The sequence below is a fragment of the Nomascus leucogenys genome, chromosome 1a, assembly GCF_006542625.1.
Source record: "Nomascus leucogenys isolate Asia chromosome 1a, Asia_NLE_v1, whole genome shotgun sequence".
NCBI classification, from domain to species: domain Eukaryota; kingdom Metazoa; phylum Chordata; class Mammalia; order Primates; family Hylobatidae; genus Nomascus; species Nomascus leucogenys.
The window spans coordinates 98,216,621-98,241,284 of record NC_044381.1 but is presented as its reverse complement, the minus strand read 5'-3'; the positions used below and the strand labels follow the sequence as shown (position 1 = coordinate 98,241,284).

At 41.1% G+C, this 24,664-nt stretch overlaps 1 protein-coding gene across 8 annotated transcripts; it reads left to right on the top strand.

Moving 5' to 3' along the window:
• On the top strand, positions 1–22,729 carry TRAPPC6B (trafficking protein particle complex 6B). Of its 8 annotated transcripts, none has more exons than XM_030813760.1 (6): positions 1–518; positions 11,030–11,097; positions 12,188–12,305; positions 16,282–16,365; positions 18,709–18,802; positions 20,963–22,729. In XM_030813760.1, the coding sequence occupies exons 1-6, from the start codon at positions 438–440 to the stop codon at positions 21,046–21,048; spliced, it is 531 nt and encodes a 176-aa protein (XP_030669620.1). In that variant the 5' UTR covers positions 1–437; the 3' UTR covers positions 21,049–22,729. The 8 variants fall into 8 exon arrangements, with proteins under 8 accessions (XP_030669620.1, XP_003263779.1, XP_030669625.1 ...); XM_003263731.4 differs by having other exon boundaries at positions 20,155–22,729; XM_030813762.1 differs by having other exon boundaries at positions 152–515.
• The last annotated feature ends 1,935 nt before the right edge of the window (positions 22,730–24,664 follow it).

Below are 24,664 nucleotides of genomic sequence, written 5' to 3'. Positions count from 1 at the left end.
GCTCTTCCCCCGACATCGTGGTGGGAGGGGAACCTTCTTCATATCTGGGCGCTGGCCTCTCCGGGCTTGGGAGACAGGAACTCAGTGATCATAGAGCTGGCCGAACGCCGGGGTAGAGGGGACAGGAAGTTGTTTTTTTCGCCCCCGCCCAGCGGCCGGATCGCATCTCAGCTGGTTGGCTTTGGTTGGAGCTCCCTTCAGACTTTCGTTTGGCCCTAGGACTTGGTAGCCCCGAAGTGTGGGCTCTCTCCAGTACCAGACTCATTTCAGTACCAGCCTTTGGGAAGCCGTGTGAATACCTCGGTCTCTTAGCCACAGGGACAGAATGGCGGCCTGACGGAGCCGCGGCGCCGGCCAAGTCGCTGAGGCGCGAGCTGGAACCCCCAGACCAGCTCAAACGGGAGCCAAAACTCGAAGCTTGGAAGAATCAGCAGGAAATGGCGGATGAGGCGTTGTTTTTGCTTCTCCATAACGAGATGGTGTCTGGAGTGTACAAGTCCATGGAGCAGGGGGAGGTGGTGAGTGCTGCCACAAGCCCTTGAGGCCCTTTTGCGGTGACACACTTTGTTTCCCCTCAGTGCTTTCCTTCAACCCCTGTCCCATCGCCACCCGATGCCTCCCGAGGTGTACACAAAATGGTCCACCTCCAGGTGTCCTAAACCCTAGAACCTGTTAGTTGTCTCCTTTGAACCGTCATCTTTCATCGTTTTCTCTTTCGTATCTTCTATTTGATTCCTTTTTGTCTATTCCCGTACGTTTGTCTTGCACGCCACAGATTTTGGTACTTTTAGTGTTGTCCCTGCCATTATTTACGAGAGGGTTAACTGCAGAGCTGATTTTGGCACCCCTACTTAGTTTTGCTGGCACCTCCAGCACTTGAGCCATGCACTGGACAGACCTGTCCCAACCTGAGAAGCCTGTCCCTCCTTCCTCATTCCTAATGCTCAGAACAACTCCACACAACTTGAGAACTGAAGCCTAATGAAGGTTGAGTTTGCAAGGGAAAGTTTGCAGGCGTTAGGATAATTAGGGAACATAATTTAAATTAATTATTTCAGAAATTATTTATTTAGTGTCCTTATGTCAGAGCGATTTCTAGGTGCCAGGGATGTAGTAGAGAATGAAACAATGGCCCCATCCTTGTAGAGATTATTTTTTTTAATCTAATTTAATCCTAAATGTGATAGTATGTAGCGGTTACTTCTAATATGTGGGAGTGCTTATTCAATCATTGTGGGCCTGTCACTGCTGACACTGCTAGATAAATAAAATAATACTCCTGCCGCACAGTATTTAGGGAATAGTGATTTAATGAATAGTTAACACTGAGTATTGGCTGGTAGAATCATGGAGTTGTAACGGATTTTAGAAATACTCCAAAGTCATGCCCAAGTCAGGAGCCCTTTCTTTAATGCTATTGATAAAAAATGAGTGGAGAGTGGGGGTAGGAAATGTATCCTAGGCAAAGATAAAGAGGTAGAGGTATGAAAGAGTGGTGGATTTAAATACACTTAAGCATTTCTTTGTGACTAGACTGAATAGAGAGTGAGAAGACTTGAGAGGTGAAGTTAGAAAGCTTTGTGTAATTAAAGAATTCGGATCTTTTCAAGGGAATATTTTTAAGGAAGGGAATGATGTGGACCATTTGCATTTTAGAAAAGTAATCCAGTGTTTGGGCTAGACAGGGAAGATCCTTGTAGAGGGAAAATCCTTTATTACGGGAGTCACTGCAGGAGATGATGACGATCTGAATTAAGACAGGGATAGTGAGAAAAGGAGATAACAGATTTGAAAGGTAGAAAGTGGAATTCTGTAGGCCTTGTTTAAGGATGGGAGTGGGAGTTGAAAATTATCGTCAGGTTTTTAGCTTGAGCAGCTGGGTTGGATGGTGGTACTATTAATCAGAAAAGGGAATAAAGGAGAAGAAAAAAATAAGGAGGTAAGATAATGAGTTATTTCGGGGCAGGTTGAACTTTTGAGGTGCCTGTATGACATCCAAAAAAAGGTACTGCCAGTTTGCACAAGAAGGATAGGCAGGATACATTTGGAAGGTTATTGGAAATGAAGCGAATTCTATTCTTATTCAAATGACCCATCTATAATCGATATTTTTTTCAAGTTACGAAGTTCTGACTTTATTATTGACATCAATGTTTACTGTTTGTGCAAAGCTAGCCTTCCTTTTCCCTCTAGAACAATTAACACACCCCTTTTACTTTTTTATCATAACCCCCCGGTCCCCCCAAACCACTTCTGTATTAAGTTCTCTTTATTCTCCCCTCCCTTCTTATCTTGCCTCTTCTTTTTTTTTTTTTTTTTTAAGATGGAGTTTTGCTCTTGTCTCCCAGGCTGGAGTGCAATGGTGTGATCTCAGCTCACTGCAGCCTCCACCTCCTGGGTTCAAGCGATTCTCCTGCTTCAGCCTCCTGAGTATCTGGAATTACAGGTGCCAGCCACCATGCCTGACTAATTTTTTTGTATTTTTAGTAGAGACAGAGTTTCACCCTGTTGACCAGGCTGTTCTTGAACTTCTGACCTCAGGTGATGTGCCCGCCTTGGCCTCCCAAAGTGCTGGGATTACAAGCGTAAGCCACTGCGCCTGGCCCTTTTCTGACTCTTGTCTAGAATAATATTTTTTCTTCTTTTTAAAATATCTTTTTTTTTCTTTCCAGTGGGTTAATCCTAAATAAAATGAACAGGGCTGTTCTACTCAGGCCTGATAATTTTAAGAGATGGACTAATCATACAAGAGAAAGGAAGTTCATAGTTTTGAATCATTTAAGCTAAAAATAACTTTTTCTACTGCAATGTATTTATGATGGGAAAATTAAAATTACATAATAAGCAAAAATTATATAAAAACAGTTATGTGGTAGTCTTCATAATCAGAACCCACACTGAAATATGGGTATATGAGGGTTCACATTAGTGTCCATACTTTGAGTGTGCTTGAAATTTTTCATCATGAAAAATGTAAAAGATACATAATCCTGTCATCCAGAGGTGATTTTTAGAGATTTTTTTCAGACATAAAAAGATCTGTAAAAACCATGTTGTTTATGTCTGAGAAGACCTATAAAATCCATTTCTTGCTGACAGGATTATGTGTCTTTTTTGTTGTTGTTATGAAAAGTTTTTTTAAATGAAATAAAGTTTTATAAATTTTCAGTATAGTAAAAGAAACTTCCATAAGATTTGAGGTGAGATAAAAGAAAGAAACAGTGTTCTAACCCTCCAAATCAAGGTTTTTCAAACTATGCTTAAAGAGGAATTCTCTTAAAATGGACTAATTGGGCATTTCTCAATTTATGGTGAATGGATTTTGAAAGGCTAATGGATAAAATGTTCTCAAGTTGAATTTTTCTTAAAAATTTGGTGCCTACTCAAAAGTGCATGAACAAGTAGCAAAATTAAGTAGTAGGGCTTAATTCAAAAGCTCATGTGATCATAGTATTTGAGAGTGTCTGCATATAAGCATATTGTAACTGCCCAATGGGTTCTTCTTCCCCACTGCTCAGGTAGAGCTGATCTATCAAGACAGGAGAATTGCAATAAGGCGTTTATGTAGAGCTGCTAAATGGGAGAGCAGAGTTTTATTGTTGCTCAAATCAGCCTCCCCAAACATGCAGAGTCTCGGGTTTATCAAGGATAGTTTGGTAGGCTGGGGGCTGGGGAATGGGTGCTGCTGGTTGGTTGGGGATGCAGTTACAGAGGTGGGGGCCAGAGGATCAGTTGGAGTCATCTGAAATGCAAAAGTCTGAAAAGACATCTCAAAACGCCTTTTTTAGGTTCTACAGTAGTGATACTACTTACAGGAGTAATTGGGGAAGTTAACAAATCCGTGACTTCCAGAATAATGTCTGGTTATCATTTAACTACCTACATTTTAGCAGAATTCAGGCCCCTCTCATAATCCTAACCTTACAGTCTTTCATTGGTTTTGCAAAGGTGATTTAGTTTCAGGAAGGGCTATTATCATTCTTGCTTTAAGATTACACTGTAAACTAAATTTCTCCCAAAGTTTGCTTGGGCTGCATCCAGGAATGACGAAGGGCAGTTTGGAGGTTAAAGGCAAGATGGAGTTGATTAGGTGAGATCTCTTTTACAGTCATGATTTTCTTACTGTTACAATCTTTGCAAAGGTGGTTTCAATAGTTCCTGCTAATAAATATGTTCCTAGGTGATTCTACAGAGAGCAGATTATTCCAAAAAGAGCATCATGATTTACAGACACTTATTCTAGCTGAACTTTTTTTTTTTAAGAGACGAGTCTCTGGGTTATTGTGGTGGCTCACAGCTGTAATCCCAGCACTTTGGGAGGCTGAGGTGGGAGAATTACTTGAGCCCAGGAGTTGGAGACCAACCTGGGCAACATAGTGAAACACTGTCTCTATTAAAAAAAAAAAAAAGAGGCTGGACACAGTGGCTCAGGCCTGTAATCCTAGCACTTTGGGAGCCCAAGGCAGGCAGGTCACAAGGACAGGAGTTCCAGGCCAGCCTGGCCAACATGGTGAAACTCCGTCTCTACTAAAAATGCAAAAAATAGCTGGGCGTGGTGGTGCACGCCTGTAGTCCCAGCTACTCGGGAGACTGAGGCAGAAGAATCACTTGAACCCAGGAGGCGGAGGTTGCATTGAGCTGAGATTGTGCCACTGCACTCCAACCTGGACGACAGAGCAAGACTCCATCTCAAAAAAAAAAAAAAAGAGAGAGAGAGACACAAGGTCTTGCTCTGTCATGCAGGCTGGAATGCAGTGTTGGGACTTTGGCTCACTGCAGCCTTGACCTCCTGGGCTTAAGTGATCCTCCCACATCAGCCTCTCGAATAGCTAGGGCTGTGGGCATGCTACCATGTCCAGCTAATTTAAAAAAATTTTTTTGTAGAAACAGAGTCTTGCTATGTTGCTCAGGCTGGTCTCAGACTCCTAGTCTCAAGTGACCCTCCTGCCTCAGCCTCCAACAGTGCTGGGATTATAGGCCTGAGCACTGCGCCTGGCCTCATCCTAAGCATGTTGGAGAAGTGTGGAGAATAGCAGAAAAGCCGAAGATAGTGATACGTACAGTAATAGATGTATGTACAGAGTTTTATGACAGCCTAGGGCCTAATGAAGTTTCAGGGAAGGCATCTGGGAGAATGTAATACTTGAGCAGAGTTTAAAGAATGTGAAGGCCGGGCACAGTGGCTTACGCCTGTAATCCCAGCTCTTTGGGAGGCTGAGGTGGGCGGATCACAAGGTCAGGAGATTGAGACCGTCCTGGCTAACACGGTGAAACTCCTTTTCTACTAAAAATACAAAAAATTAGCCGGGCCTGGTGGTGGGCGCCTGTGGTCCCAGCTACTTGGGAGGCTGAGTCAGGAGAATGGCGTGAACCCGGGAGGCGGAGCTTGCAGTGAGCCAAGATCGCGCCACTGCACTTCAGCCTGGGCGACTGAGCGAGACTCCATCTCAAAAAAAAAAAAAAAAAAAAAAAAAAAAAAAAAAAAAAAGAATGTGAAGTCTAGGGAATAGCACATACAAAGGCAGGGAGACAGAAGAGAACATGGCACTCTGGAGTTGCTGCAGAAATTTCAGAGTGGTAAAAGGGAAGGATATTTGTGAATCTGGTTAACTAGCCAGGAGTCTTTAAGGAAAGGACATAACCATGATGCCATGCTAAGGAGTTTGGTCTTTATTTTTTGTTTGTTGGTTGGTTTGTTTTGAGACAGGATCTGGCTTTGTTGCCTGGTCTAGAGTGCAGTGGCTGGATCTTGGCTCACTGCAACCTCTGCCTCCTGCACTCAAGCCATCCTCTTACCTCAGCCTCCCGAGTAGTTGGGACTATAGGTGCATGCCACCATGCTCACCTAATTTTTGTATTTTTTTTAGAGATGAGGTTTCACTATGTTGCCCAGGCTGCCCTCAAACTCCTAAGCTCAAGCAATCCTTGGCCTCCCAATGTACTGGGATTTACAGGCAGGAGCCACTACATCAGGCCTGGACTTTATTTTGAAGAAAGGGGAGCGGGTGCTGAAATTCCAGTAGAGAATAACATGATTTTTTTTTAGACGGAGTGTCGCTGTTATTGCCCAGGCTGGAATGCAATGGAATGATCTTGGCTCACTGCAACCTCCACCTACTGGGTTCAAGCAGTTCTCCTGCCTCAGCCTCCCGAGTAGCTGGGATTACAGGCATGCGGCACCATGCCCAGCTAATGTTTTGTGTTTTTAGTAGAGATGGGGTTTTTCCATATCAGGCTGGTCTCGAACTCCCGACCTCAGGTAATCCGCCTGCCTTGGCCTCCCAAAGCGCTAGGATTACAGGTGTGAGCCACCATGCCTGGCCGAGAATAACATGTTTTTTTTAGAAATCTACTTTAGTAGAAGTTATACTACCAGAAATATAGAAGATGACACAAAGTAGGAAAAAATGAGACAAGACCAATTGGAAGGCTATAGCTAAAAACCAGGAGAGAAATGATAAGGCTTTACTTAAGAAGTAAGGGTAGAGACAGAAGATGAATTTTGAAAAGCTTGTAAAAGATAGGCTCCACCGGACTACAGTGCATGGGGGGTTGGGAGCCCAGGGGTGAAGAAAAGGGAAGTTTTCTGGTTGGAGTAACTAGGTGAATGGTGGTGCCATTAATGAAGTTAGGAGATTTTGGAGGCAGAGCAGGCTGAAGACATTAATAAAATGAATATCATGTTGAATATGCATACTTCGAAGGTCCTGTGGGACCACTAGATGTGTATGCCCAATAAAGTCTGTACTAGAAACGCAGATTTAGTAGTCACAGCACCATAAGCAGAGTGCGTGGTTCCTTAGAAGAAAGTTTAGCAAATAATAAGGCCTATGGTTTCCCTACTGGGAGACAAACAGCCTTCAGAATATACAAAAATCCCTGCCTTTTTGGAGCTTTATTTTGGCAGAGAGGGGAGCAAGGGGCACATGGGCAATATAACATGGTAAAATGTATAGTATATTAAATGGTGAAAGAAATTCTGTGGAGACAGATTAAGCAAGGAAGTGGGACTGAGCATCAAAATCAATTATTAGAAGGCTTGTTAAAGCTGATTAGTGGCCCCATACCCAGAGTTTCTGATTAAGTAAGTTGGGAGTGGGACTAGAGAATTTGCAAGTTCCCATGTGATGCTGATGTTGCTGGTCTTTTTTTTTTTTTTTTGGTGATGGAGTCTTGCCCTGTCACCCAGACTGGAGTGCAGTGGCATGATCTCGGGTCACTGCAGTCTCTGCCTCCTGGGTTCAAGCGATTCTCCTGCCTCAGCCTCCTGAGTAACTGGGACTACAGGTATGTGCCACCATGCCCGGCTAATTTTTTGTATTTTTAGTAGAGATGAGGTTTCACTGTGTTAGCCAGGATGGTCTCGATCTCTTGACTTCGTGATCCGCCCGCCTCAGCCTTCCAAATGCTGGGATTACCGGTGTGAGCCACCACACCCAGCCAACACATTTTTAAAATCACTAGGATAGAGAGTTGCCAAAGGGGTATGATGTTGCACTTTTAAATAAGGTGGTTAAAATGGGCCTAAGATGGTGACATGAGAGTAGACTCAAAGGAAGTAAGGGAGTTGGTTGTGTGAATATCTGGAGGAAGAGTTGATGCAAAAGCCCCTGGAATGTGCCTGGCATGTTTAAGGGACGAGGCAGAGTGAGTCTGCACAAGGTTGAAGCCAGAGAGGTATGGGGTCTGGATTGTAGAGGACAGTCCATCAGTCATCCATAGGATTTGGATGTGTTCAGCATAGAGGTAGTATTTCAAGCCTTAAGATCGAATGAGATTGTCAAAGGAAGAGCAAAGCAATCTCATGATTTAAGGCAAAGTATGATAATCAGCTAAGACACTGAGAACTGGGAAGCCTGGATGATTCTGAGACATTTTGAAGCAAGGAACAGTAGAACTTAGAACAGAAAGCAAATGACTCAGGGAAAAACATCAAAGGTGATACCAGGTTTTATAACCTAGGAGAGAAGAATGATTGAAATGGGGATAAAAGGGAGACGGAGAGTAATTAGGAAGAGGATTTGATTTCTGAAAATCAATTATGAGCAGTAGTTCCCTGTTTATCCTATTGCCTTGTGAAAATGATTAGTACTTGCCAGGTGCAGTGGCTCACACCTGTAGTCCCACTGCTTTGGGAGGCCAAGCCAGGAGGATATCTTGAAGTCAGGACTTTGAGACCAGCATGGGTAACAGAGTGAGACCCCATCTCTTAAAAAAAAAAAAAAAAAATAGCCAGGCCTGGTGATGTGCCTGTAGTCCTAGCTACTTGGGAGACTGAGGTGGGAGGATTGCTTGAGCCCAGGAATTTAAAGCTTCAATGAACCATGATCTCGCCAGTGCACTGCAGCCTGGGCGACAGAGCAAGACCTGTCAAATAAATAAGTAAATAGCAGTTTGGTCCTTTGTTGGAGGAACATCTATTCTTTGCTTGGACAATGCGGTTTTTCCTTGGGCAGCAGAAGCAGTGTGGCGATTGAAGAAGTGACCTAAAACTTTGACGTTAGGTAGAAGCAAATGGCCCAAGCCAAGACAACTGCTTGTAAATCCACTGGTGGGAACCCCTGCTCCTAACAGCAGGGTATTAATGCTGCCGGAAAAAAAGTGTCCCCTCTACCAGTCTGGTGAAGAAACCTCATTGCTACGGGCCTGGGGACTGTGGCACTTCTAGAGATTCTCATTACCAGAAATTGACCTAGCTTCTCATCTGGAAGCTGCCTTTCCAGAAGTTGGTGAGAGAGGTCACCCAGGATTTCAAAACCAACTTGAAGTTTCAGAGCACAGTCATTGGGGTGCTGCAGGAGGCTAGTGAAGTGTACCTGGTGGGTTGGTTTAAAGATGCTAATTTGTGTGCCATCTATGGTAAGAGAGTTGGCTCTCATGCCCAAAGACATCCAGTTGGCTCGCCAGACACGGAGAGAGCGAGCTTAAGTGAAGGCAGATTTTAAGGCATTTTATATAAATTCTGTAAAATACTTTGGTTTAATTTGTGACTTTTTGGTGAGAAATTATTTATAATATGTTGCATTTGTGCTTAAGTCATTCCGTCTTTTGGGATGAACGTGAAAAGTGACTGTTCATAGACCTCAGTGATGTAAGCACTGTTGCTCAGGAGTGACAAGTTGCTAATATGCAGAAGGGATGGGTGACATTTCTTGGTTCTCATGATGCATGTTTTTGTATGTTAATGACTTGTTAGGTAGCTATTAAGGAATTAGAGTTGATAAATAAATGTGTATAGGTTTCTTTTGCAATATAACAGGTTATGACTTGATCCAAGTGTTTAACATTTGGGGCTAAGTCTGACCATACATTACTGTGATAGAATGTGGGCCTTTTCAGGGGTGAAGATACAAGCCTTAACCACAGTATAACTTATAGTTTCCTTAAACAAACAAACAAAAACCTAGCATGGAATACATTATGTGCATTTATAATAGCTATTTTAAATATTGTAGTGTCAACATTTAAAAATAAATTGTTTTACATTCACAAATGGTGGGGAGTCTTGTCATTAAGGTGTATGTAACTTAGAATCCACTTGGTTTTCTCCTAACTGGACTGCATTTGTTTTCATAGTAGTAAAATGTTATGTGTATTACACCTTGCATAAGTACTCATTCTACTACGTGTTAACTAACCCTCTAGCTGATAATGCAAATGCTAACTGTGGGATTTTATTTATAAGAACTCTAGAATAAATACCAGTTATTCGTACCAACATCAGCTGTTACTAATATTCTGAAGTAGTGCGACTTTTCATTGTGTTGTGGTTGGTCTCATAAGTAGGTTGGATTTTTCTCCTCTTCTAAGACAAAACAATAGTGAAATTATTTTCTTTCTCTTTTCTCTCTTTCTGTCTCTTTCTCTCTTTCTCCCTTCCCTTCCTTCCCCTCCCCTCCTCTTTTCTTTTCTTTTCTTTTTTCTCTTCTCTTCTCTTCTCTTCTCTTCTCTTCTCTTCTCTTCTCTTTCTTTCACAGGGTCCCTTGCTCAACCTGTTGCCCAGGCTGGAGTGCAATGACATGATCATGGCTCACTGCAGCCTCAACTGACATGATCATGGCTCAGTGCAGCCTCAACTTCCTGGACTCAAGCAATCCACCCGCATCAGCCTCCAAAATGGCACATGCTACCATGCCTAGCTATTTTATTTTTACTTTTAGTAGAGATGTGGTCTTGCTATGTTGCCCAGGCTGGTCTTGAGCCATTGAGCTCAAGTGATCCTCCTGCCTTGGCCTCCTAAAGTGCTGGGATTACAGGCATGAACCACTGCGCCTTGAGGGGTTTGTTTGTATTAAAAAACTTGGTGTCGGGGAGGAGCACAAAGCTTCAACCCATTGAACCTCTGCCAATTAAGATGGTGTTGGGTTAGGTTACATCTGGTTACTATCCTGGGAAAATCACTTCTATAGAGATGGCCTTCCAAGTGGTTTTAAAATGTATCTTTCTGTCTGAGTGCGGTGGCTCATGCCTGTAATCCCCGCACTTTGGGAGGCCAAGGCAGGTGGATTGCTTGAGGTCAGGAGTTTGAGACCAGCATGGCCAACATTTTGTATTTTTGTATTTTCTCTCCTAAAAATACAAGAATTAGCCAGGCATAGTGGTGGGTGCTTATAATTCCAGCTACTTGGGAACGTGAGGCAGGAGAATCACTTGAACACTGTAGGTGGAGGTTGCAGTGAGCTGAGATGGCCGCACTGTACTGCAGCCTGGATGACAGAGTGAGACTCCATCTCAAAATACATTTAAAAAATGTATCCTTCTATTGAAGTTTTTAGGTTAATTATGTATATGTTGACTAAATTATGAATTAAGTTGTTTATCAAAAAAATAAGTAAAAAGTAAGTAAAGTAAGTAAAAGTAAAGTAAAATAAATAAAATCAACCTTATAATTCACTTTTTCTTAAACTGTTTCAGGGAAAAAAAGTATAAATGTTTACATTAATATTTTTAACCAATCTTATAAAACAATTTCTGAATACTAACAACCTAGCATTCTAAACGTATTTAAAACTATTGTTTTTTAAAATAGGAAAACGGACGATGTATTACTAAGCTGGAAAACATGGGGTTTCGAGTGGGACAAGGATTGATAGAAAGGTGAGCAGGTTGGATTTGAAAATTTTCTTGCAGGTAGGTTATAGACAAAGATGATCTATTTCAAAAGATTGCATAAAACTTAAGATATTTTAATTTTAATTCCTGAATGTTATTTCTTCTCTTTACTTCAAAAATTAAAATTTCTTTTTAGATCCAATGCCATTTAACTCGTTTATTCAAATTTTATTTTAATGTTTAAAGAAAATATATATTTTATATATTTTAGACTTTCTTCCTGAAGTTATTTTAGACTTTCTTCCTGAAGCTACTGAGCAACTATCTAAAATCTTACTGCATTTTCAACTTAAGATCTACTAGGTTCTTTAACCTGCATAGAATTTTTAAGTACATAGGATTGAAATAACTATAGTCTATGTTTATGCATGTAATTATCTTTGAACTTATAAATCAGTTCTTTTTAGTATTTCTTTCTCACTACCTGAATAGTTAAACTCTGAATATATTTTATATAACAATGTCATGATAATGCTCAGCTCTTTGTTCTTTTGTGGTTTTTTTGATTTACTAGAATGCATCACACCTGAAATTTTGGCTATAATGTTAGACTAATTTGAGGCCTCATAATTTATGTAACAATGTGAATCTGTTGAGATGGGATCATGTTGCTTGGTGCTTATGACTTTATTAGTGTTAATAAATGTTCAGCCAGGTGTGGTGGCTCATGCCTGTAATCTCAGCACTTTGGGAGGCCAAGGTGGGAGAATCTCTTGAGCTCAGGAGTTTGAGACCAGCCAGGGTAACAAAGTGGGACCCTGTCTCTACAAAAATATACAGATTAGCTGGGCATGGTGACGTGTGCCTGTGGTCTCAGCTGCTAGGGAGGCTGAGGTGGGAGGATAGCTTGAGCTTGGGAGGGAGGTAGACGTTGCAATGAGCCGAGATCATGCTATTGCACCTCTAACCTGGGCAACAGCCAGCCAGACCCTGTCTCAGAAAAAAATTAAAATTAAAATTAAAAAACCCAATAAATGTTCAGTGCTGTTCTGGCATTTGGAAATTAGTTAATAATTAGTCCCTCTTGATTTTTTTGGAGGATAAATACTATATTACTTCTTGTTGATCTTTTTAGGTTTACAAAAGATACTGCAAGGTTCAAGGATGAGTTAGATATCATGAAGTTCATTTGTAAAGATTTTTGGACTACGGTATTCAAGAAGCAAATCGACAATCTAAGGACAAATCATCAGGTAATTAAATAATTAAGGCCTATGTTTTAAAGTCCTTTAACTTAATATAAATATCGTATTTTAGTGACTTATTTAAAACCTAATTTATGGTTAACTTTGGAATATTTTTATGTTATCAATAAGTTATTAGTTTTTTTCTTCTAATAGTGTGAACTGAATAAAGACAAAGGGACAGTTATCAGTAATGATAGCTGTTCCTTTTACCCAATTACATGCTATGTTAAGTTTTTTAAAGTAGCAAAAGTCAGGGTGAGAATAGCTTTTAGTATTTGTTTCCTTAGTTACTGTTAATTTGTGGTAATAATATGCAGAACCACAAATATATCACCTTTCTGTCTTTAGAGTCATTTCTTTTTTTGAAGAAGAAGAATTTGGATTATTTTAATTATTTTTATATACAGAAAACTCAACAGTGTACATTTAACCCAGTTTGGTGCCAAGTTCTTTAGCCTTTGTCTTTTCCTGCTTGGCAATTCAAGCTACAGACTTGAGACCCAGGACATTGCCTCCCCATTGACAGCGGATTTCATTGTGTCTGTCGTAATTGGTTCTGATAGCTTCCACCAGCTGAACCTAAGCTCCATTGTCCTCCGAGTTAATCTGTGTAAAGGCGACAGTGGTGCAGGTCTTCTTGTGGACTAGACATCCCAGTCTTGCCTTCCCCTTGATAATGCGGTAAGGGACCCCCATTTTATGACACAAGGCAGGCAGGAAGACAGCCACCTTGATGGGATCCACGTAGTGTGCAGTCACCACCAGCTGAGCCTTCTTGTTCTCCTCCAAGGTGGAGATGGTGTTAACTCCTGCTCGGAGGACAAGTGGTCTCTTTGTGGGGACATCCCCTTTGCCTGCAGCTTTCTTTTCAGCCTGGGCCAATAGCCTCTGCTTATTTTCTTGCTTTGTCTTTGGTCTGTACTTGTGGGCCAGTTTAAGCAGCTAAGTAGCTGTTTGGCGGTGCAGGGCCTGGATGAACTGGTTAATTGTAGGAGGCACTTTCGGCTGCTTACAGAGGATGGCTTTGTGCCACTGCAACCTGATATAGCAGGGCCATTTCACAAAGTGAGTGAGGTCCATTTTGGATGGATGTCCTGTCCAATGCCAGAATTCTTAGGCCATTTCTCAAACAGAGGATTCACCACTTTTCTTTTTTTTTTTTTTTTGAGATGGAGCCTTGCTCTATTGCCCAGGCTAGAGTGCAATGGTGCGATCTTGGCTCACCGCAACCGCCGCCTCCTGGGTTCAAGCCATTCTGCCTCAGGCTCCCAGGTAGCTGGGACTACAGGCATGTGCCACCACTCCGGCTAATTTTTGTATTTTTAGTAGAGGTGGGGTTTCACCATGCTGGCCAGGCTGGTCTCGAACTCCTGACCTCAAGTGATCCGCTTGTCTCGGCCTCTCAACATGCTGGGAGTACAGACGTGAGCCACCACGCCCAACCAGGATTCACCACTTTCTTGGCCTCCTGTTTCTTCATGACAGCAAGGGCCAGAGCCACCTCCTTCCCCTTGGCCTTTCCTTTTGGCATCTTGGGTGGCAGGAAGAGATTCTTTATAGTCATTTCTAAGGTCTAATTTATAGAGCATTTTACTCTTAAATAACTCCTGGATTATTACTGCCGTCATATTTCTTACTCTTAAGAGATTTTCTTACTACAAAATTAATAGATTACATAGAAAACTATGTATTTATTAAAATTTTAAAAGGGAGACAGAGTCTCGCTTTGTTGCCCAGACTAGTCTCGAGCTCCTGGACTCAAGTAATTCTTTGGCCTCAGCCTCTTGCATAGCTGGGATTATAGGTATGCACCACCACTCCCAGCTTCATTAGATTTTATTTTATGAACTTCAAGGAAATACTTAGAGTAGATTTGGAATTTTGATTAAGTAAAAAATTAAAGAAATGTATCTGGTACTCTCAATAGGATAATTTATTTATTTATTTATTTTTAATTAGAGACATTGTCTCACTATGTTGTCCAGACTGGTCTCAAACTCTTGGACTCAATGGATACTCCCTCCTTGGCCTCCCAGAGGGCTGGGATTACAGGTGTGAGCCACTGTGCCTGGCCTAGAATTCATTTTGTACCAACTTTAGCTTGGAATTACTGGAAATGCTAATAGGAAGAAATGACTATGATTTTTTTACTCTTTAGACATGATATATATATCAGCTGGCTGGACATGGTGGCTCATGCTTAGAATCGCAGCATTTTGGGAGGCTGAGGCAGAAGCATTGCTTGAGCTCAGGAGTTGGAGACCAGCCTGAGCAACATAGTAAGAACCTATTTCTATAAAAAATTTAAAAAAAAATTTCACCAGGCACATTGGTATGTGCCTGAGGTTTCAGCTACATGGGAGGAGTTCCAAGGATACAGTGACCTACTACACCTTTGCCTGGATAACAGCGAAATTCTGTCTCTTAAAGAAATAAAGCTGGACACGGTGGCTCACCCCTGTAATCCCAGCACTTTGGGACGCTGAGGTGGGCAGATCACCTGAGGTCAGGAGTTTGAGACCAGCCTGGCCAATGTGGTGAAACCCTGTCTCTACTAAAAATACAAAAATTAGCCAGGCATAATGGCGCACACTTATAGTCCCAGCCACTCAGGAGGCTGAGGAAGGAGAATTGCCTGAACCCGGGAGGCAGAGGTTGCAGTGAGCCTAGATCACACCACTGCACTCCAGCCTGGGTGACAGAACAAGACTCTGTCTCAAATAAACAAATAAATCCGGGTGCGGTGGCTCACGCCTGTAATTCCAGCACTTCAGGAGGTCGAGGCGGGTGGATCACCTGAGGTTGGGAGTTCAAGACCAGCCCTGCCAACATGGAGAAACCCCATCTCTACTAAAAATACAAAATTAGCTGGGCGTAGTGGCACATGCCTGTAATCCCAGCTACTTGGGAGGCTGAGGCAGGAGAATCGCTTGAACCCGGGAGGCGGAGGTTGCGGTGAGCTGAGATCGAGCCATTGCACTCCAGCCTGGGCAACAGGAGTGGAAACTCTGTCTCAAAAAAATAAATAAATAAAAATAAAAATTAGGTCGGGTGTGGTGACTCATACATATAATTTCAGCACTTTGGGAGGCTGAGGCAGGAGGATTACTTGAGCCCTGGAGTTCAAGACCAGCCTAGGCAACATAGGGAGACCCCCTTTCTACAAAAAATTAATAAAACTAGCCAGTGTGGTGGCGTGTGCCTGTGGTCCCAGCTACTCAGGAGGCTGAGGCAAGAGAATTGCTAAACACCCAGGCGTTTGAGGGTGCAATGAGCTGTGATTGCACCACCACACTCCAGCCTAGGCAACAGAGTGCGAGCTCATGTCTAAATAAATAACTATACAAACAAACAAACAGCTTATTTCATGTGGACATATATTAATGATTCCATCGTACTAGACTATGAGTTTTTAAGGATAGGGACTATGTCTCATACAGTCTTTTTATCTTCAGTGTATAAAACCGTTCAGTAGATACTAGTGTTGTGAAAATACTGAACTCGTAACTCTTCAGCTTGAACATTGCAAAACTCCTTCATTTAAACAAAATTTGACCAGGCTGGGCACGTGAGCTCGTGCCTATAATCCCAGCACTTTGGGAGGTCAAGGTGGGCAGATTGCTTGAGCCCAGGGGTTTGAGACCAGCCTGGGCAACATGGCAAAACCCCATCTGTACAAGAAATATAAAAATTAGCAGGGCATGGTGATGCACGCCTGTAGTCCCAGCTACTTGGGAGCCTGCGGTGGGAGGATTGATTGAGTCTGGGAGTTGGAGGCTGCAGTGAGGCGTAATTGTGCCACTGCATTCTACCCTGGGCGACAGAGGAGACCCTGTCTCCAAAGAACAGAAAAAGAAAACTTGGCCAATGGGAAGGAGACTTTTAATAACTTTAAAAAACACTTAAATTGTTTCATAAGAATAAAATAATTTGAAAGACTGCTAGCTACACTGACTGGATGTTTTTTCTATTTTTGGAACAGGGCATCTATGTACTTCAGGACAACAAATTTCGCCTGCTTACTCAGATGTCTGCAGGAAAACAGTATTTAGAACATGCATCTAAGGTATTTAATGGAATAGAAGGTTGGGGTTTCTGTTAATAGTAGGACTACAGGGAAAAGTACAATGCTAATCATAACAAACTATTGAATTAAAAATATGTTTTAAGGTGTTCTTTTTTGTTTAAAGAGTTTTCTATGAAATGAGAGACACGTTACAATAACACTAAACTGTAGCTAAATAGTCATAGAGTGACCAATTAAAGAAACACGGGCCGGGCGCTATGGCTCACGCCTGTAATCCCAGCACTTTGGGAGGCGAAGGCAGGTGGATTACCTGAGGTCAAGAGTTCAAGACCAGCTTGGCCAACATGGTGAAACCCTGTCTCTACTAAAAATATGAAAATTAGCTGAGCGTTGTGGCGAGCGTCTGTAGTCCCAGCTATTCGGGAGGCTGAGGCAGGAGAATCACTTGAACCCGGGAGGCAGAAGTTGCAGTGAGCCAAGATTGTGCCGTCTTTGCACTCCAGCCTGGGGTACAAGAGCGAAACTCCATCTCAAAAAAAAAAAAAAGAAAAAAAAGAAACACTATAAATAACAGTGAAATGTAGATGTATGGTAGATCACTTCTTTTTTTTTTTTTTTTAAGACAAGGTCTTGCTCTGTCATCCAGGCTGGAGTGTAGTGGTGCAATCATGGCCTATCTTGACCTTGACCCCCCGGGCTCAAGTGATCCTCCCACTTCAGTCACCCAAGGAGGTAGGACTGCAGGTATGGACCACCATGCCTGGCTAATTTTTAAAAAAAATTTTTTAGAGATGGGATCCCACGATGTTGCCCAGGCTTGTCTTGAACTCCTGGGCTCAAGTGATCACCTCACCTCGGCCTCCCAATGTGTTGGGATTACAGGTGTGAGCCACTGCATCCAGCCTGATTGCCTGTTTTCTATATTTTTGGGGTATCCAGGCTCTAATTACATTTTTATGGTTAATGTGTATATTTTCTCTCTCTTTTTTTTTTTGGATGGAGTCTCGCCCTGCTGCCCAGGCTGGACTGTAATGGCGCCATCTCGGCTCACTGCAACCTCCGCCTCCTGGGTTCAAGTGATTCTCCTGCCTCAGCCTCCTGAGTAGCTGGGATTACAGGTGTGCGCCGCCACCATGCCTGGCTAATTTTTTGTATCTTTAGTAGAGACGGGGTTTCACCATGTTGGCGAGGCTAGTCTCAAACTCCTGACCTCGTGATCCGCCCACCTCAGCCTCCCAAAGTGCTGGGATTACAGACGTGATTACAAAAGCCTCCCAAAATGCTGAGATTACAGCCTCCCACAGTGCTGGGATTATAGGCAGCACCTGGCATATTTTCTCTTTTTTACTAACTTCTCAGTTTAATATTTCTTGTTCTCACTTAACTTTTTGAGATCTTGGTTTCTTCAGCTGTGAAAAGAGTAAGTTGGACCAATTCAGTGATTTCTAACTATTTTGAGTTATGGACATCTTTCAGAATTGGAACACCTTTCCCCATAAATACGCACATATACATGGTTTTTATTTTCATAGGGGTCACAAATTCCCAGATTAAGAACTCTTGGGATAAACAATCTCTAAGATCTCTTCCAGCTTAAAATTTCATGACTCAGATCTAGGTACTTACTAGTACCCATTTATGTATATTATTTATAAGATAATATTTTATATTATTCGTAGATAATGTAGTGTGTTGAACGTCATGCAGTATAGATGTGGGTAATCAAAAATTCCCTGAATTGCTAATTTTTCAATCCAGTTCTTGTCATGACTTTTGGTTTTGTAGCTCAGCCCTATTCCCTTTCTTTGTTTGTATATGACAGGGTTTCTCAACATCCAAACGGTTGATACTTTCAACCAGATAATTCTTTGTTGTGGCAAGCTGTAAGTCTTGAACAAGTCAAGATTCTTGGTTGTAAATAGAGGAAAGAAATTCTGCTTGTAAGCTAACACAATTGATAAGCTCAAAAAATAGGCAATAACCAGGTAGGTTAAGGCAGCCAGTAAGATAGCCAAGTCACTCCACAGAATGTATACTTAGAATCCTGCAGGCAGCATGGACTGTAGACGCAAACTACCTTTACTGCCTCCAGAACTAATTCTGATCTGTTTCTGGCTTGTTTTTGTCACTGACTCTAGATTCACAGTCCTGGACTGGAGTACTTAATTGGCTGAGCTTAAGTCTTAAGTCCTACGTCCATGCTTTAGTTTCCAGGGAGCTGGGAAATCTATCAATATTTTTCAGTAATTTGAACAGTTCTTCCAAAATCTTTTTTTAAACAGGAATGACTTACTGATGATAAATCATGTAATGTTGTATTTATCAATAGCTTTACTATTTTAGTAAATCCTTACTATTTTTAATGATTTTTTTTCCTGTTAGTATTTAGCATTTACATGTGGCTTAATCAGAGGTGGCTTATCAAACTTGGGAATAAAAAGTATTGTAACAGCTGAAGTGTCTTCAATGCCTGCTTGTAAGTTGAATTCACTTTTCTTACAAATGTTTTAGTAATTTGTTTTCAGGTCTGTTTTTTTTTTTTTTTTTTTAATTTAACTGAGAGGAAATTTAAAATGCTGAAACTTGCATTTTAGTTTTATCAGTGTAACATTTAGTGTAGTAATATGTAGCATTCTATATTCATATTCAGTAATTTTTGAATAATGGACTAAAATCCAAATTTATAAGACAAGGGATGATTTTTAACTTTTCTAAAGTTATTCAAACTTTCACTTTTTTAAAGATACTCTTCTGAATATCTCCTGCAGTGTTTAATTTCCCTAGAACATTGAAAATGCTATTTTTTTTTTTTTTTTTGAAATGGAGTCTTGCTCTGTTGCCCAGGCTGGAGTGCAGTGGCGCGATCTTGGCTCACTGCAAGCTCCGCCTCCCGGGTTCACCCCATTCTCCTGCCTCAGCCTCCCAAGTAGCTGGGACTACAGTTGCCTGCCACCACGCCCAGCTAATTTTTTGTATTTTTAGGAGAGACGGGGTTTCACCGTGTTAGCCAGGATGATCTCGATCTGCTGACCTTGTGATCTGTCTGCCTCAGCCTCCCAAAGTGTTGGGATTACAGGCATGAGCCAGCGCGCCCAGCCTGAAAATGCTATTTTTAAACAGTTGTTTGGGATATATCTATTATATCAAGCTAAGTAAAACCAAATACTCTTTTATCACTAAATGTCTCCCTAAAGATCTTTTCACCAGAGCTACCAACCAAGAAAAAATGGACTTGAGCTTTATTGTATTTCCTTTCAATTTACAATGATCATTAGCCATGAAATACTGTACCCAAATGTAGGATTCATAAAGAAAAACGAAAGTGCTTACTCAAAAACCATATAATCATCCCATAAAAATAGAATTGACTGGCCAGGAGTGGTTTCTCACACCTGTAAGCTCAGCACTTTGGGAGGCCGAGGTGGGCGTATCATGAGGTCAGGAGTTTGAGACCAGCCTGGCCAATATGGTGAAACTCTGTCTCTACTAAAAATACAAAAATTAGCTGGGCATGGTGACGGACGCCTGTAGTCCCAGCTACTCGGGAGGCTGAGGCAGGAGAATCACTTGAACCCAGGAGGTGGAGGTTGTAGTGAGCCAAGATCGTGCCACTGCACTCCAGCCTGGGCGACAGAGCAAGACTCCATCTCAAAAAAAAAGAAAAAATAGAATTGACTTTATTGAATATTATGAAGAATGAGAAAAAGTTTTTGACATAGCAGATTCCTTGACTGAAACTATTTCCTATATAGAACAGAAAATTGATGTTTAGACTTGTTTTCTTTGTATCTAAAATCAAAGAATTATTTGTATTTTTTTTTTTTTTAGGCAAATTTCAGGTGATGATACAGAAGCTGTAGAACATACTGAAATGCAAGGCTTCAACAGTGTAAAGAGATAAATTATTCATGTAAAAGTATTTCAAGTAGTGATGATTTAATTACATTGTTCGACGTTTGTACAGGAGTAAGCATGTATTTTTATCAATTTAACACAGATTAAAGGAGATAAAGGGACATTCTGCCATGACATACACTTAACCAAAACTATTCAAAATGAAAACCTGATTTCAAATAACCAGACACCAAGATGTAGGGCCCTTATTTTCAACCTTTTTATTTGGTTAGAGTGATATGTATTTAGCCATAGATGGAGAAACAAAGCTCAGGGTTTGTTGAATTAGCAGGAGAGAAAATTATGTACCAACAGAATTATTCGTGATAAGAATGAACAAATTTTGATGAAGTATGACTTTGTTTTATTTTAAAAAGCAAACATTCTAATTTTTTTATTTTATTGCTTATAATTTATTAAGAATGTTTACACCTGTATAAGGATTTCATATATACATTGTATGTGTGTATATATAAATACATATATGACTGCCTAAGTTGTTTATAAATTTAATTTCGCTTTAATAGGTTTCATTCCTTCAGAGCTCCATTAATGTAATCAAAATGAAATATAGATTAGTTTAAATGTAAATTCAGTGACTCTAGGGCCAAAGAATATTAGGTATGTTTGGAAAGAATTTTTGTATTTATTCCTGTTACAGTTTTGACTTTCAACTTCTCTCCCCATGCATGGAAGTCCTGGTAAAGGGTCTAACATCTTTATTCCCTTTTTCCTCTTCCAGCTGAGCAGAGTTGGATAATTGAATTAGTCATTCTGACATTCTTTGGACCGTGTCATCTTAGTGGTTTGGGGTCGGTGCTCATCTGATATATCTTTCTTATCACCTCTTCTACTTAGTTTCTCTTACTTAAATTATCTGGCATAAGCGGTTATCTCCAGCTTTTGTTAGAACCTTGCATGTTGATTACTAAAACTATACTTTGTTTCCCATTTATTTATTACCCTTTTGCATGTATTTGTGTGACAGGGAACTCTGCAGCAGGGAGTGACTGACACACCAAACGAGACGTTTCACTGGGTACTCTGCCATAGAAATGGCAGATTAAGAAGATTGACTAAACCAAACATTATATTAAAAACACAAAATAAAAACTATAAAAATGTACTTTAGGACATTAAAGAAAACTCAAGTTAGAAGCATACCATTTTCCTTTCATGGAAGGGTACAGTATTACAAAGATAATTTGTTTAACTTGATTTATTAAATTCTAGTTATGTGCCCTATAATGATGTTTCAGTCAGTGACAGACCTCATATATGGCTGTGGTTCCATAAGATTACAATACTGTATTTTTACTGTACCTTCTTTATGTTTAGATATGCAAGTACTTACCATTGTGTTACAGTGTCCTACAGTATTCACTACAATAATATGCTGTACAGGTTTGTAGCCTAGGAGCAGTAGGCCATAGCTTAGGTGTATAGTAGATCATACCATCTAGGTTTGTGTAAGTATGTAAGTACACTCTGTGATTGTACAATTTAAAATCTCCTAATGATGATGCATTTCTCAGAATGTATCCCCTTTGCTAAGCAATGCATGCCTGCAATCCTAATTCTCACATGTTTTGGGGAAAAAATTTTAATTTTGAAAAAATTTAGGAAAGTTCCTACCAAATATACATATGTAAAGTTTATTAAAAGTCATAGTGACCCAGGAATAGCTAATGACACAGAGGTGGATCAAAATAGAACACAATAGAGAACTTTAAAATAAAACAGGTGTGGGAATTATGTGTGTGAAAAAGGTGGGTTCAAATAAGTTGGTTTGTTAGACATTCATATGCCTACCCATCAGCCATTTCGTTCTCCCTTCCTTGCTGACAAAGCCCCATTTTTTTTTTTCTTTTTTTTTTGGTCTAAAACTCTGTATGGCTACCTTGTGCTGTAGAATAGGGTGCTTCCCTAACCTAGAGAGGGTGAGTGTTGATTAGATTCTGTGCCAATCATGGTAATTGGCTTACTGGATCATTTGATGGAATCTCGGCTAGTGAGAAAAAGGAAGCCTGAAGGTTTTGAATAAGAAATTTTCTGTTGCTCTTAACAATTGATACAAGATAGGGATTTGCTGGCATCCCTCTTCTCCTTCTCAGTGAAGATATGTGATATGGATGTTTGAAGCTAATCTGCAACAGCCTTCTGATGGCCATGAAAGGACAAGTATGGAGATGAAAGCTATCACACTGAGGATAGCGGGATGTAGATAGAAAGCACCTGAATTGTGCTTCTGAATTAACCAATCCGGGAACTGCTTTACCTTTGGACTTTTTGTTATGTGAGATATTCTTTATATTGTTCCATTCATTTTGGGTATATGTATATTGTTACTTGTAGCCAAAAAGAAACCTCTCTTAGTAGAAACAAAGGGAGAGTTAGGTTATTCAAAAAGTAGTATGGGACAATTGAACACCTTTTTCTGCGGGAGTAGGTGGGGAGAAACTTAAAGGTTCACTTGTAAAACAATAAAGTGCTATAGAAAATATGATAATACTTTTGTGATTTTGTGGTGGAGAAGGCCTTTCCAACACACAAATGTAGGAAATCATAAAGGAAAATTGTAAAACAAAACAAAGAAACGTAGTAAAATCACTTCAACAAATAGAGTTGGGAAAACTGGACATCCACATACAAAAGAATGAAATTGGATTGTTGCCTTAATGCCATACATAGAAATCAACTTAAGGCCAGGTGTGGTGGCTCAAGCCTGTAATCCCAGCACTTTGGAAGCCCGAGGTGGGGTAGATCATGAGGTCAGGAGTTCAAGACCAGCCTGGCCAAATAGTGAAACCCTGTCTCTACTAAAAAAAATACAAAAATTAGCCGGGTGTGGTGGCGGGCGCCTGTAGTCCCAGCTACTTGGGAGGCTGAGGCAGGAGAATCACTTGAACCCAGGAGTCAGAGGTTGCAGTGAGCTAAGATGGAGCCACTGCATTCCAGCCTGGGTGACACAGTGAGACTCTGTCTCCAAAAAAAAAAAAGAAATCAACTTAAAATGGATTGAAGATTTAAAAGTAAAATCTGAAACTATACAATCCTAGCAGAAAACATAGGGGAAAATCTTCGTAACGTTGGTCTTGGCAATGCTTGGATAAGACACCAAAAGCAGGCAACAAAAGCAGAAATAGACAAGTGGGACTACATCAAACTAAAAAGATGCACAGAAAGGACAGTGAAAAGTTCAACTTAGGGATGGAAGAAAATTTGCAAGTCGTATACACTCGGCCCTTTATATCTTGACGGTTCAACCAAGAATTCAACCAACCTTGGTTTGAAATATTTGAAAAAAACAAACAAAAAACAAAGACAAGGCCGGGCTCACGCCTGGAATCCCAACACTTTGGGAGGCCAAAGTGGGCAGATCACCTGAGATCGGGAGTTCAAGATGAGCCTGGGCAACATGGCAAAACCCTGTCTCTGCTAAAAATACAAAAATTAGTTGGGTGTGGTGGCACATGCCTGTAGTCCCAGCTACCCAAGAGGCTGAGGCAGGAGAATCTCTTGAACTGTGGAGGTGGAGGTTGCAGTGAGCCAAGATCGTGTCACTGCACTCCAGCCTGGGTGACAGAGTAAGACAACATGTCCAAAAAACAAAAAGAAAACCAAAGACAATATAAAACACATTTTAAAACTACAGTATAACAATGATTTACGTAGCATTTACAGTGTGCTTGGTATAAGTAATTTTTTTCTTCTCTGTATTGATCACGTGGTGGGTATAAGTAATCTAGAGTTGTTTTTTTTTTTTTTTTTTTTTTAAGGCAGAGTTTTTGCTCTTGTTGGCCAGGCTGGAGTGCAATGGTGCAATCTCAGCTCACCACAACCTCCGCCTCCTGGGTTCAAGTGATTCTCCTGCCTCAGACTCCCAAGTAGCTGGGATTACAGGCATGCATCACCACACCCGGCTAATTTTTTTGTATTTTTAGTAGAGACAGGGTTTCTCCATGTTGGTCAGGCTGGTCTCAAACTGCCGACCTCAGATGATCCACCCGCCTCAGCCTCCCAAAGTGCTGGGATTACAGGCGTGAGCCACTGCACCCAGCCTAGAGATGATTTAAAGTATATGGTGGTGTGGTGGCTCGCACCTGTAATCCCAGCACTTTGGGAGGCTGTGGTGGGCAGATCACCTGCGGTCAGGAGTTTGAGACCAGCCTGGCCAAAAAACCATCTTGCCTCAGCCTCCCAAGAAGCTGGGAGTACACACTTGGCTAACTTTTTTTTATTTTAAGAGATGAGCTCTCGCCACATTTCCCAGACTGGTCTCCTGAGCTCAACCAATCCCATCTTGGCCTCCTAAAGTGCTTGGCTAACAAGTGTGAATCACTGCACCCAGCCTGCTTGGCCTGCTCTGCCCTCTTGTATACTTGATTGATTGATTGATTGAGACAGTCTCACTCTTGTCGCCCAGGCTAGAGTGCAGTGGTGA